At 40.4% G+C, this 14315-nt stretch overlaps 2 protein-coding genes across 7 annotated transcripts in view; one reads left to right on the forward strand and one right to left on the reverse strand.

Moving 5' to 3' along the window:
- Positions 1 to 14315, reverse strand: part of PDCD5 (programmed cell death 5) — a 279491-nt gene that overhangs the window by 231136 nt on the left and 34040 nt on the right. The gene's annotated exons all lie outside the window — the stretch shown is intronic.
- ANKRD27 (ankyrin repeat domain 27) overlaps positions 1 to 14315 on the forward strand; it is a 166053-nt gene that overhangs the window by 123537 nt on the left and 28201 nt on the right. For 4 of the 6 annotated variants that reach the window (XM_068202534.1, XM_068202535.1, XM_068202533.1 and 1 more), the window contains 8 exons: positions 9499 to 9629; positions 10600 to 10710; positions 11370 to 11526; positions 13044 to 13198; positions 13491 to 13550; positions 13644 to 13697; positions 13782 to 13847; positions 13926 to 14002. In XM_068202534.1, the coding sequence (XP_068058635.1) occupies positions 9528 to 9629; positions 10600 to 10710; positions 11370 to 11526; positions 13044 to 13198; positions 13491 to 13550; positions 13644 to 13697; positions 13782 to 13847; positions 13926 to 14002 (782 nt within the window). In that variant the 5' untranslated portion in view covers positions 9499 to 9527. Of the gene's footprint in view, positions 1 to 613; positions 1015 to 1094; positions 1250 to 9498; positions 9630 to 10599; positions 10711 to 11369; positions 11527 to 13043; positions 13199 to 13490; positions 13551 to 13643; positions 13698 to 13781; positions 13848 to 13925; positions 14003 to 14315 lie in introns of those variants that run through there. The other 2 variants (XM_068202537.1, XM_068202536.1) reach the window with 2 other exon arrangements.

A 14315-nucleotide genomic window follows, 5' to 3' on the forward strand; every position in this document is an offset into this window, starting at 1 on the left:
CACCGGCTGCCCTGGGCAGTGTGCTGGGTACAGCGCGGTGAGCACTGATGGGCACTAGGCCGTGCTGGTGTGTGCAGCCAGCAGGATGGAGGTGATGAGTGCCGCTCGGTGACCTGAACTCTGCTGTCTCTAGCACCTGGTGTGTCTGAAGCTGAAGTGGGCTTCTGGAGAGCTTGCTTGTCACAACATACACTACCACATATGCCCCAGCGTTTCTGGGGAGCTGAGTGGTTTTGTGATGCTACAGTAGCCTGAAAAAGCTGTGAAGCCATGAGAGTCCCACAAGAAGGGGAGCATGACCCATTCTCTTATCTTTTATCACTGCCTTTGCAGGGCAGTGTGTGTTATGAGCAAGATAATTTGCAAAGAGGAACAGAGTCCAGGCAGACTGGTTTTCTGCTGCTGAGCCCAGCTTGAAGAGTCTTGTCTAGCCTATGTTCCTCTTTCTGGATTTAGGTAGTTTGGACTCCACTGACTGGGTTTTTTTGTTTGATTCTGTTTTATCTTGCTTTAATTTTGGCCCTAGTTCCAAAACCTATGCAGCTTCTGCTGCAAGTTACTTACTACCTGTGGAAGGAATGGTCTCTTAACTTTGTGTAGATTATGAAATTACTGCCAACTAAACTGAGTACCTCTGTGAAGTTGCATGTTGGTAGCCTAGAAGAAGCAAATCCGTCATGCCTGTTTCTCTGTAGGAATAAAGAAACACAGGATGATTTTGATCTGATTGCAAGTGAAGTCTTGTAATTGCCTAATCATTGTCAGGTGGAAAAAGGATTAGCTCTGGGTTTGAAGCTGGAGTCCTATGTGGCATAAGTGTTAAGCTTATTGCTGACTAAATTATGCATATTTGTGTGTCTGTTTTAGCTATTTTTAAAGTCTGCCACAGAACACTGAAGTTATGTGAGAATCTGGAAACCACTTCTGCGAATGTGTCTGGGAAGGGGAGGGAGGATCGGTTCAGAAATGTGACTATTTAAACCTGAAGGTAGCAGCAGTCATAATCTGTATCAGGTAATGCCTAAGTACATCTTTATGTGTGTCATATGGGAAGAGCCTGTTATTTAGATTACTTCTAATTTAAATTCAGCTGCATGCAGTTATACAACTTGCTTAGATTGTGGGAACTCCTAAAATTCAGTTGTTTGTCAGTCAGGCACGATGATGTGAAAATCCAAATCTTGATACAGCTTTCAAACAAGATGCTGACTAGCCAAAACACTGTCCTGGGAAAACTATTAGGATGGAGGTAAAAATCCTTAGAACTGACTTAGGAAGCAGCATAATGAGTAGTAGAAAAAACTGTATTTCCTGGTTCTGTGGCAAGGCTTTCTTGTAATAGATGTTAATGACAGTATTCTTCCTGTGCAGTACTCTTAAAACTGTTTGCAAAGTATTCTGTGATGCATCTTGAGCATCACTAATTAAATGTTATAGCCTCATTTTAATACTTGTAAGTAGAATTTTAGGTAAATACAGATTTGTTTTGCTTTAAAGATTGGTAAGCCATGTCTGAGGGACTTGCTTTTAGAGTAAGCTCATATACTAACTTTGGTCTGTAGACTGCTATGGCTTGGCAAAGTTTGAAGCCATTATGAGATGAAGAAGGAAAGTAAGGATGAAATACAGTGAAAATGAAATGTGACATCAACCTCTTCCTCTCCCTGATCACTGATAAATTGTGAATTCTTTGAATTCTGTGATTTACTTTCTGCTAAGCTTTTTGCTTGTAGTGGTGAGAGCATTTGATCCATAGGAAGAATCTAAATTTATATTGTGGGGGAATGTTAGACTGATACTTCTGTACCATGATGTTTACTTCCAGGAAGCTCTTAATTAGCTTGGTCTGTTACATGTTGCATTGTGTAGTATTTATAACACCAGTAGTGGTTAAAATAATTTATTTTGCTAGTTAGAGCTTACCTGCTGAATTGTTTTCCAGCCTTCTTACCCTTGCACTGCTGCCTAAATTAATGAAAATATTTGGCTTAAGTAAACCTCTGTGTATTTTAACTCCGTAAGAATTTACCCCCCACTCCCCCCCAAAGAAGGGGAGTAAAGTACCAAAGTGCTGAAACCTCTGAGAGCCTGAGGGGGAGGTGACCTTAAATACAGCTCACTGGTATTTGAAGGAAGCATCCTTATTTGAGAAGCTGTTGTGGGAACTTTGTGTTTGCTGTTAATGTTCTCCCTCTAAATGTTCCTTGTAACTGTTGATGGTTCACTGAACAGCACTTGCACTTTGTTCTAGGGCTTGCTTGGAGTAACTCAGGGCTGCCCATCAGCGAATGTAATGCAGCTTCAGTAGTGGCAAGCCGAGGAGTGAAACTTCTTTGCAGCCAATCTGGTGGATTTCTAAACCTGTGAGAACTGGGAATCTTGGGTCTACCCTGTTGTGAAAAGAGAATGCAGCTTGCTCCTGATGCTTGGCTGATGACAAGCAAGATGTGTTTTGAATATGTTGAAGCAACTGGGTAGAAGTGGGAAGCTTGGCTGTTGAAGGATCCACGCATGTTGAAATGTGCTTCCTCTGGAGGAAAGGAACAAGTGATGGGGGAGACTCAAGCCTCCAAGTCTGGGACAAGTAAGGATGTGCCCACGTCAAACAATAGTGCAAATGCACTGCTAAAATATAAAGGGTGAACCTTCTCACCACTTCTCCCAAGCGAGCTCAGCTCTGGAGTTGGAGGTAGGGCTCATGCGAAGCTGCGCAAGGATCTGGTACAGCCCTGTGTGCTCAGTACTGCTGCAGGCTCTGGGGGACACCTGTCCCAGGATATGGAGCAATGGTAGCAGGGCCAGAGCTGCCAGGCTTAGGAGAGGCTTGGGAAGTGTTGGGTAGAGGCAAAACCCAAGCCACGAGATCCTTTGTCAGCCCTTAACTCTGCAGTGGAAGAAGTGTGTGCCTGGAAGGGAGATGCTGAGAGAAATTAGCATCTTCCTGGAATGCTCATGACCCTAGACTCTGTTCTGTTGCTGTCAGGCTGATGTTCTGGGATGATAAAACTTAGTTTTTCACTGGTTGCTTGTAAGCCTTGAGCTGACTGATGTGAATTTACCACTCATCACTCTATAGTCTGATAATTCAAAGGTGCTACTCTTGCATACTTCCATTTCACAGAAGTCAGTACACGCTGAATCTGAATCTAGAAGAGGTAGTAATAGATTAACTTATTTATTCCCTCATGGTGAGCGAGGTGTACTGGAATGTGTCAGGTGTTTTTATAGGATGCTCAACGCTCATCCTTTAGAGTTTTTAAATGCTCAGAAAAAGAAATAATCTTTTGTTTTTACTTTGAGGTGAATGCTGATGTAGGGCTAAAGTTCAGATTGTAACTTTTGCCCAGAAGCAGAGTAACTGAGGAATAATAGTGCTGTAAAACAGGAACTGGAGTGGTAACTTGAGATTTTGGACTGAGTCTGTTTAAATTCCACTGTTAGATTCCTGTTTGCTTGTAAAGAGCTCTAAGATATGCTTACCTTTGGTTGTTCCTTCTAACAAGTGGTGCTCTTAAGGTGTGTGTGGAAAGCACGTCTGTTAAAAAAAACCCCTTAACTTAGAACTGAGGAACAATTGCTTCCTTTTACTCTTTTTTTGTGTGTGGAGCTGTGCAGTTTGCTAGAATTATACATTTCTGATAAAGTTTGTATGTATATTTATCTGCTACTCTGAGATAAAAATCCTTTAGTTGAATAATGAGTTTCTCCTCAGTCACTCATTATTTTGAGCACTTCAGCAAATATCAAGTTACTAAGCCTTAGTGTTCCTGTTGTAGCTATTGGGAGCTAAGGTGAAGCTGATGTTATCTCTTGAAACTTGACAATATTGGTAAAATAAAATTGAGTGAATTTATGCTTCTTGCCATGCTAATGGATCTGGTGCTGATGGATTTGGAGAACTTGGCATTCTGCTCCCTTGAAGCTGGATGTGTCTGGGGAGCACACTGAGGTACTTGATGTTAGTATCCCAGTGTAACATTCTAACTTGCTGTCTTGGAGACATCTGAGGTTACTGAACTTGGCTAATAATTTTTACTGACTTTGGTAGCTGTTTTTACTTTGTTCTGCTAAATTATTATTAAAATGCCATGGTGAAAACACAGAATGTTATGCTGCTCAGCATTGACTATGTAGTGTTTGTATACACCATCCCTCATGATGCTCTGAAAGATGTTTTCTCTGCAGAAAGTTTTGATTAGGCTTTAGTAGAGATGTAGCAGGATGTTCAGAAGATAATGAGACTAAGGTTTGAGTAAGTACTTGTACAAGTTGAATGTGGACAGGAGGTAACTGCTAAGTAACAATGCAAATAGAATGACATCATCCACTTTCATGGCTGTTTGTCTGAATTTCAAAGTACTTCCTAAAAGGAACTGAAACCTGCAAGCTCTGGAAAAGGTTCCTCACTTGTCCATCTCTAAAGGAAAACACCATCAATGAGAAAATGAGCTGCCAGACTTTATTCCTATTCACTGTTTTCACTACCAAAGGTAATTAGGCCTTGTTTCCAATGTTTTAGAGAAAACAGTGACATGCTTTGGTTCCCTGTCCTTCACTTGAGCTGTCCTTTGTACCATAGTTATATCGTTAGAATTATCACTCTGCTTTTGATATAGAAAGGACGAGTCTGTTGTAGGATTATGATTATAGTTTTTTTTAACTGTAACATAATGCTTATTAGATTGTCTGATTCAGCTAGCTTCTGTTCTTCCAGCAATTTGAGCTATTTCTGTGTTTACAGGCATGAAGCCATACACTGAAGTGATTCTGTTTAAACCTTTTATAGAACATTAGTGCTTGAGTATTGCTTTACTGCTCAGCATGATAGAATTTGGTAAACTTCATAGTGAATATAGCTGATGATAGTTTTTAATGAGCATTCTGTTAGGCAATAATCAGTTGTGGTAATGTATATAAGGCTTTGTGCATTTTCTCTTTTCACTGTAAAGCTAAAGCTGTCCAAGGTGCAGCTAGAAGAGTAAGTCTGTGTCACCCCCAGGTTAAATTAGGTTGAAGCTGGATGTTATGTTCTGCCAGCAGACTCTTAATGGAGAATTCTAATGTGTTCCTAGAATTATAGCAATGCATTAGCCAATATTTTCAGATGCATTTAACTTCTGGGGTGGAAAGAAATTGACTTAATCTCAAAAATGCCTGAGCTTTGGGGAAGCTTTAATGTTTTCTCTTGAATCTGAATACTAAATTCCTTTGGTTTGGTTTTTTTGATGACTTAAATTGCTTCTATGTCCTCACTTCTGTCTCTCTGGAGAATGCTATGGGAAAGTGATGGAGGCCTAAGTGAATACAGTAGCTAAACTGTTTTAGGTAATAAGCATTCCACCTGTTGTTTCTCATAGCTACCTCTTAATCAGCTGTGATACCTAATGTGACACTGAACAGCTGCAGGGGTAAGGGAGAGGAAAAGGGAAGGAAATTGAGAGTTGTGATTCTCAAAACAGTACCAGTGTGGCCAGTGGGGGTTGTTTCCTGCTGTGCAGAAACATGTATGGGGAGCAGTGCAGAGCTCCTATCTGCTCTGCTCAGGGAGGGTGAGAAACACCTGTGTGAACTAGAAATTTACCTTTCTTCCTGGGGTGGAGCACCTCTGTGGCACCTTAGATGCATTACAGTAACTGAAATACCAGAATTCAATGTTTGAATGCAGTTTCTTTCACTCCTTGCTGGAGTTCCCAGTGTGAATCTGCCCTATCAGTAGTTTTGTAGTAAAAGAATCAGTGGCTGCAACTAAGAATGTATGGCTGCACATCACTAAATTACTTAATTACTTGTGGTGTGTAACTCATGAACTGGAAACTGAAGATTATCATTTCAAGCTCTTCCTATGATGGTCCATCAGTAATGATTCTTAGAGTACTCCAGTTGCTCTTTCTTTTTTTTTCAGGTGCAGATCGTATTTTAAGAGGTCTGACAGACAGCAGTCTTTCTGTGGGAGCTTCTCCTCCTCACATAAATTTCTTAAACCTTTTATGCCAGGGAATGAAGTGTTCCTTTAAATTGGGCTTTTTTTTTTTTCTTTTTTTTTTTTTTTTTGATGATGAGGTGAATTTATGGTATGTGTTCTCTTCCCCTCCTGTTATGGGAAGAAGTCTTTGGACTTGAAGATCTGTTAGGCTGAAAGACTGGCAATAAAGCTGTTGGAGACATTTGTGCTCTGCAGTTTTAGCACTGCAGTCTGATGCTTGGTTGCCTCCTTGTGTCAATATGCTTTTTCCCCTGACAGTGTGTGGTGTGTTAACAGCTTCTCCATCACTGTCTTGGGAGGGATCTCAGCAGTCTGATCTTCTGCTGCTTGGACAGATACACGAATTCACCAAACTCAAGGCAGATGAAACTGCCTCAGTGGGACAACTGCATTAATGAAAGCTTGATTTGGAAAGTATCTCAAAAGACCACATCATCCACCCTCTCAGCTTTGCTATGTCCACTACCACCTCTAGTAGAGGTTTGTCTGACATGTTCTTGGAGATTTACAACATGAGAGACTTGATAGCTTTGCCAAGCAATCTAAACCATGTGCTTACCATTCCTTTTGGAAGGTGTTCCTGATCTGTAACCTGAGCCTGTTTTCTTCAGTTAAGGCCTACTTCTTAGATGTGGGAAAAAATGTCCTTCACTGCAAGCTTGATCCACCTGTGGGGAAAAAAAAATCTTTACCTGCTTCATCCAGTTTCTTAGTTATAAACATCACTGCCTTCCATGGATTGGATTCTGCTTACAGGGCTCCTTTGCCTTTCTTACTTCAGGCTCTGCTCCGGTCGGTTTATCTGCTGTGATAAGAACAGGAACGTCCAAAACCATAAAAAAAAAAAAAAAAGCATATAGGACTCTCAAGTCTTGCTGTGGCAAACTGTTTTGTGGGTTGCACATATATGTTCATACAGCCCTGCTTGGTGCTTGACTTACACTAAATTGTTTTTAGTTATATATACTAATTTGTCACTGAGTCATGTTTGGACTGCAAGCTGCAGTCATTAAGGTTTGGAATTGTGGCCTAGGCAGGGGTTTTTGTAGCTACCTAGTCCTGCCCATGAAGGTGTCTCAGCCCCGCTCTTGTGTGGATCAGCAGAGATACCTGTGCTCCTGCAGCAGTCCTGCCTCAGGGCTTCTGCTACCTCTTCTCTTCCCTCTGCACTGGCTGAGGAAGGAGCCCACAGCTTGGACTTGGATTGTAGCTACCTGCCAAGAAATCTTTATAGTAATCATCTGGTGGAATTACTGGTGATCATCCTGTTGACACAGACATTGTGGTAGGACAGATCAGGGATTGTAGAATTGGTTGGTCTGGGTAGAAAGGGACCTTAAAGCACATATTGTTCCACCCCTGGCTGTGGGCAGGGATGCGTTCTACCAGAGCTGTCCAGCCTAGCCTTGGACACTTCCAGGGATGGGGCAGCCACAGCTTCTCTGCCAGGGCCTCAGCACCCTCACGGGGAAGAACTTCTTCTGTACGTTTAATGCAAATCCACCCTTTTTTAGTGGGAAGCACTTTGCCTTGTCCTGTCACTTGAGGCCCTTGTCTGAAGTCTCTCGGCAGCCTGTTTAGGTACTGGAGTGTGAATAAGGTCACCCTGGAGCCTTTTCTTCTCCAGGCTGAACCCCCCACCGCTCTCAGCCTGTCTCCAGAGCAGAGGGCCTCCAGCCCTTGGAGCATCTTTGTGCCCCTCCTCTGGACTTGCTGCAGCAGCTCCGTGTCCTTGTGCTGCGAGCCCAGGCCTGGAGGCAGCTCTGCACGAGGGGTCTCACCTGAGCAGGGCAGAGGGACAGATTCCCCTCCCTTGACCTGCTGCCCATGCAGGGGTATGAGCTCAGGACATGGCTGGTTTTGGGGCTTCAAATGCAGATGGCTGGCTCATGAGGAGCCCATGTTAAGCTGGGCTTTTGCTAGCTTTGCAGTCTTTAATTACTCAGCTTGGTTGGTGTTGTGAAGGTGTCAATGAGCAGACGTTTTCTTCCTTGCTGTGTTGGTATGGGCGCGCTGGCTATGTAGTCTTTCATAGAAGCTCTTGGTGTTATTGTATGCTTTGAAAGCAGAGGGACCATTTTTGTCTGGAATTGTGCAAGAAAGCTGCTTGAGGCACATACCCGCCACTGCCAGACTTCAGTGTTTTGGGCTGGGGTTGTTCAAGCTGTAGGTGATACCTTTATAGTGCAAATTGCTTGTACTGTAACTGGTTGTGTTTGTGCTTAACTCCCTAAGGAAGCTCTGCTTGTGCCTGATCAGGGGAGGGACCAGAGCCTAGCTCAGTCAGGCTGTAGATCAGCTGATAGCACGGCTGAAACTCAAAGGCTGTCTGGAATCCCTGGGAATTTGGTGTATGTTTTCCCACCCCCTTGAACTGCCATACAGTGAGCTCACACTGGGCAAATGATGTGCTAGGAGTAATTCTGCATTGGAGGAAACAGAGGGATACTGATTGTGTAAGGGTGGTGTGCTCAAATGAAAGTCTCTAGCTCTGCTCCCCCTTTCTTGCTATATACAGCTGAAATTGCATGAAGAAATCATGCAACTTCTGTTGATTACTAAGGAAACCTGCATAAGGGGATAGATAGAATATGCTTGCTATTTAAGCATTTGTATGCCTGTTAATCTCAATTCTTGTTTAAAAAATAATTCTAAAGTTATTCCAGGAGGTACCTGTTAGAGTTTTTCCTGCCCTTGTGTATGTGTTACAGAGAATTGGAATTGAGAAAGCAAGTAGGTGAAGGTCTGATTCCTTAGGGATCATCTTCTCCAGGGCACTGTGACACCCAATGACAGCATTTTCAATGTTTACAGGTTGGACTTTCACTCTCCAGTTGCTCTTTTGCTCTGTTTAGCCAAATGTTTCTTAGCAGCCTGACCTCAAATCACTGAGATTCTTTTCATGGGCGTAGAGATGACCACAAATTATGACGAATTTCACAGTGGCTTTTCAATTATGGCATGGATAGTCATATCTCCTTGGTGTACTTCTCTAACTTTCCCTGGAAAGTTGGGGATTGCCTTACACGAGGGTTTCTGTTACACTGTCTGGGTGTCTCATTGGTGTGTGTGAGTAATCCTTTTACAGGTAAGTTTTAAGACTTACATGAGTACAGTGCAAAAGCATCAATGTCCCATGGTGCAGTAGAATCTGCTGTGAAAAAGCTGTTAATTTGTCTCTTGGCTTTAGATCTCAGCAGGAGAAGTTAGCTTGTATATCAAAGTGGTAATCATTTTTAACTTCTCCTCTCTGATATTCACAGTTAGACCCCAATGCCTGGAAGGCTATCATTGAGGATAACTGTGATTGGAAATGTATAATCATGAAAAATATTGTGTCTGAATAACTTCTAGGTATCTGTAGTTAGTAGCTAAGCAATGCCATTGGCTACTTACATCACCTGAAACTGCTTTTTTGTTTGGATGAGGAGAATCAAGCTGCCCCTAGGTGTTCCCAAATATGTTTTAACGGATACCATGTGTGATACATCAGCCATTCTCCATATGTATTTTAGAACATCTCTTTGGAATATCTGAAGTCCATATGGCTATGTATGATGAAGATATCTTGAAAAATCCCTTTTATTTGGCCATTCAGAAGCGACGTCCTGATCTGTGCAGCAAAGTTGCAGAACTCCATGGTATTGTAAGTATGAAAAAGTATATTTAAAAGCTGCTTAGTAAATAGTAGCTATTTGAATTTATATCATATGTGTGCTATGGAACATGTAAAGATTATTTCAAGCCTACAAAACTTGAAAATGAAGCAGAATAATTTTTAGTTTAATTTGCACGTTACTTACTAATATGGACCTCTTGATACATTGCAAGGTAGTAAAAAGCTAAGGTTGGTGTTGTTTCTAAACTCTACAGGAAACTTATTTTCTTTTCTATGAGCTGAAGTTACCTATTCTCTCCCAAGTTTATAACTTAAATGGGATTGACCTTTTGAGATGCCTGGTGGACAAGCAGTTACTCATTTGACAGCATTTTACATAGCAAAATAAAGCTATTAAACTGACCTGCAATAATAACTCCAGTCCTTAATATTTACTAAGCTGAGTATTTTGCAATTAATTTTCATTCACAAACTCCATTAAACATGGAGGTTATTGTCATCTGATGATAAAATTTGTTTCTTTCTAATTAAGAATTTGTCCCAAATTGCCAATCTGTTGGTCTAAACCCAGGATATTTATTTTAGACCTTTTTCTTCCTGATGGATTTTTGTTTGAGTTTGAATATATACTTCACTTTTTTTATTAGCTGCTTAATTTTAAGTCATCTGTTGTCATTAAGTTATTTGTGACTGGTGCTAAGTAACTAAAGATTTCATTTACTTTGTTTAGTATTGTTTGCTTCAGTTGCATCTGTCAGCCTTTTTCAGATAAGTTATTAAGTGAAATTTCTTGGTTAATTATCAGACTGTGTGTCTAGAGATAACCTCTCTTTTTTTTTTTTTTTTTTTTTTAATAAAAGCCCCTGTAGTTCCTTTATGCTTACTTTAGATATTTAAAAGCCAGATTGAATTGCTTGCCTCGTAAGGAGAAAAGGTATTGATACATAGCTGGCAATACACAGCATTTCTCTCTTAAGCATGATTTAACTTTTTTTAGGTGCTAGTTCCATGCAAAGGAAGCCTTTCAAGCAACAGTCTTTCTACCTGTCAGTTTGAATCTTATGTTCTGAAGCCGCTGGAAGAAAATTTTCAGACCTTAAATGGAAAGGTATTTCTGTTTGATATCTGAATGTAGCTAGGGGACACTCCAGTAAGTGATTCACTGCTGCTGCTGACTGATTGTGTGAACTAATGGGTACAGATGAGGCAAGCAGGGCTGACACTGCATAGGATCCCAGGTTTTTCATTTGAAATTTTGCAGTGCAGTCTGAGAGCTAGGGCATGCAGCTTGCACTAGAGATAGTTTGCAGGCTGCCATCAGGATTTTCCTGTTCCAGATGTCCTCACTGGAGTTGCTGGGAAAAGAAAGCCAGATGTGAGAAATGCACACAAGGTGTGGGGTATTTTTCTGAGGCTGGCATTAAGTACTGATCTTAAGCTGTTGCGGTTTTTAAATTTCTTTTCTACTGAAAGTTCTCTAAAATCTACAAACGAGACCTTGGTGATTGTCTGAAACTTCCTCCAGCAGTAGACTTGTAAAAGAAGTGGCTGTAAGCAAGGTTCAGCCAGTCACTACACAATGAAGGAGCCTTTGTTTCCGTGTCAACACAGCATGAAAATGTGAAATTTCTCCAATTTGGCTTTCTCACCTTGCAAGTTTCTCTGCTCTCCCTTGGAAATGTAACTATTTTACAGGTGATGTAGAAGCCAAAGATAACCTTTTTTTCTGGTAGAGTTTCACACGTGATCTGCTCTGTATTGTTTCAGGAGATCTTCATACAAGGAAACCTCATCATTCTAGGGGCTGGTTTTAATTACACTCTCTCGGTACCTGTTCTCTTTGAGGAAACCTTTTACAATGAAAAAGAAGAAAGCTTTAGTATATTGTGCATAGCTCATCCGCTGGAAAAAACAGAAAGCTCAAGTATGTATTGGTGTCACTTGGGTGGCTGCCTTTGCACAGTGAGCAAGTTTGATGTGCTTAATAAATTTGTTCATTCTGGAAAGTGTTGGCTCGGTTAAAAGCCTTGGCATTTATGAGCTCGCTGGGCCAAATGTTGGTGTGCTGCTGCAGAGAAATACCAAGTTGCTCCCAGCAAAATTAGTGCTGAGACTGGGGCATAAATCGTGTAGAATTAAGAATTATCTGTGGAATACTTTAATCCAGCATGATTTTTCTTAGCTGTGCTTAGTTTAGTGCTGACTGCTTAAAAAAGGGATTTAATCCTAAATGTGATCATCTGTGTCTTGAGATGCAAGGTGGATGCACAAATAACTGGAGAGGTAAATTCTTTCATGATCACTTTGTGGGGGGGTAGAGATTGGGTGGCAGAGTTAGGTACCAACCTCCTGATGGTGGCCCAACTTTTGAAGTTGAATGTCTCAATTTTTGTCCTGCACTGAAAGTGCTCCTTAAGGCTGTGACACTCTTTTCAAGACTACAGTCAATACTGTGAATGTTAAAAACATGTCCTTGTGAACTTGTATAACAATCTATGTTTACTAAATAAGAACAGAAGCTCCTTAAGAAGCTTAAAAGCTTCAGCTTTTTCTGAAATAAAAACATTAGTCTTCCTAAATAAATAAGAACATTTGAAACAAGTGAATGCAAAGAGGAGTAGTACTAGGGTAGTGTGAAAGTAGTACTGTGAGGGAAGTATGGAAGGCTTTAAAAAAGAAACAACCCAGCTGCCATTCATATAGCCTTAAATTCTGTAAGTGTTAATGTATATCTCAAAAATTATTCAGGTGCTATTCTTTATAGCCATTACTTAATGTAGTCATACCACAGTCTTTCAGAAGTGAAGGAGTTTCTAATTTCAAAAGTAATTTGAAAAGAATTATTTAAGCCTCTTATTAGCTGGCTGCCTTAGACTGAAGATGAAAGATTTGCCTAGAAATAATTTTTGGAAAAACAGCATAATTTCTAAGTGAGGTTTTCAGTTGCTTTATTCAGAAGAAAAGTGGATTTGCTTTAGTGTTGCTTGATGTAACTTTGCTCTCCTATTCAGAGAAAGCATGTCTAAAAAAAGAATAGCTTATGTAAAAGTCCACGATGGGATTTTTGCAGCTCACTTAAAGCACCCCGACTTCCTGCATGGTCACTCTGTCAACACTGTAATGTGCTTTTCTTCTACTTTCAAGCTTGACTTACACAACTCATAAGCTGAGTACATGTGGTAATAAATTATCTCAGTGTAAAAAATAAGTGGAATCTGATTTAGCTATTCCAGATAAACACTTGACATAAAAAGCAGGGGAGCCTGCTCAAATGTGATGCATTAAATTCTTTTAATTATAGCCAATACTTCTGGTTAAAGATGCAGTGAGCTGAGTTCATGTTTCAGTGCACACAAGGTGACTGTATATGTAAGGACAAAATGTATTTTACCATGCATACATATATTAAGCCTATGTGTTAATTCTTGGCTTTTGTTTTAGGTGAATCTACAGCTTCATCAAACTCCTATTCTCTTAAAAACATTGAAGATGTTAGAGAGTTCTTGGGAAGGCACTGTGAGAGATTTGATAAATACATAGGATCTTTCTACAGAACATTTAAAGAACACGAAAGGAAAAGCCTCCGCCACTACATAGTCAGTATCTTCCTTCCTGATGTCTAATTTGCTACATATAATTAGCTTCACTGGTGCTGTTATCTGTGCCTTATTGAGCTTTTCTGTGTCAGAGTAGCCTAGAGTTGTGAAGGGGGAGGAGGGAGAAGTGGCAATTCACATTTAAGAATTTCACTGTCTGAACTGTTTAGTAAATGCAATTATTATTGCGTACAGTACACCATACTGTACACTTTACATTACTTACTTAAGCTTTGTTTCTTCAAGTTCCATTAACCTGAATCTGATGGCTTTTATCTTTTCTCTCTCCTAGGATTCTGTCAATGCACTTTATACCAAATGTCTGCAGCATCTTTTGAGAGATTCGCACTTGGTAAAGACTTAATCCCCTAAATACGTAGTACAGTGTTACTTAAGCAATAAATTATCTGACTTGCTTTTGCTGTTTATGGCTTTGCTTTTCTAGAAGATGCTTGCAAAGCAAGAAGAGCAGATGAATCTGATCAAACAAGCAGTTGAAGTAAGCATCTGAAATGAAGGAAAATAAATAGCAAGCTGTTTTTAATTCTCTCTTTCATGCCTAAAATACTTTTTTTTTCTACAGATGTATATCCATCATGCTATTTATGACCTAGTCTTCAAATATGTGGGGACAATTGAGGCAAGTGAGGTAAGTTTCTTTGATTGCTACATACTAGTGATGTTCATCTAAGGCATTTAAAAAACCTGTTGCTTTTCTATTAATTAGGATGCTGATTTTAATAAAATCACGAGGAGCCTTCAAGACCTGCAGCAAAAAGACATTGGAGTGAAGCCTGAGTTCAGGTGAGAGAGGTGACTGTGGTTACTTGAAGAGTCACTGATATCCTGTCTTAAATAGGATCATGCCAGCCAAAAAGTGTATTCTTTCAGACACTAGCACATTTTTTTATACTTCTATTTGAGATGTAGCATCAAAGCTTTGCAAGTGTCATATGAGGACAATCTTTGCCTTGATGGTTGATTCCTTTACTTTTGTGTTTTTAAGCCATCTACCGGATACAGAAATGCAGATACACTTGGAGTAGAAGTGGGAATATTTTGGAACCATTCTTCAATTCAGCTCTGAAAAAGTTAAAACTTGGGCTTTGGACATCCT

Source organism: Anomalospiza imberbis, chromosome 12 (assembly GCF_031753505.1).
Source record: "Anomalospiza imberbis isolate Cuckoo-Finch-1a 21T00152 chromosome 12, ASM3175350v1, whole genome shotgun sequence".
In the NCBI taxonomy this organism is placed as follows: Eukaryota; Metazoa; Chordata; class Aves; order Passeriformes; family Viduidae; genus Anomalospiza; species Anomalospiza imberbis.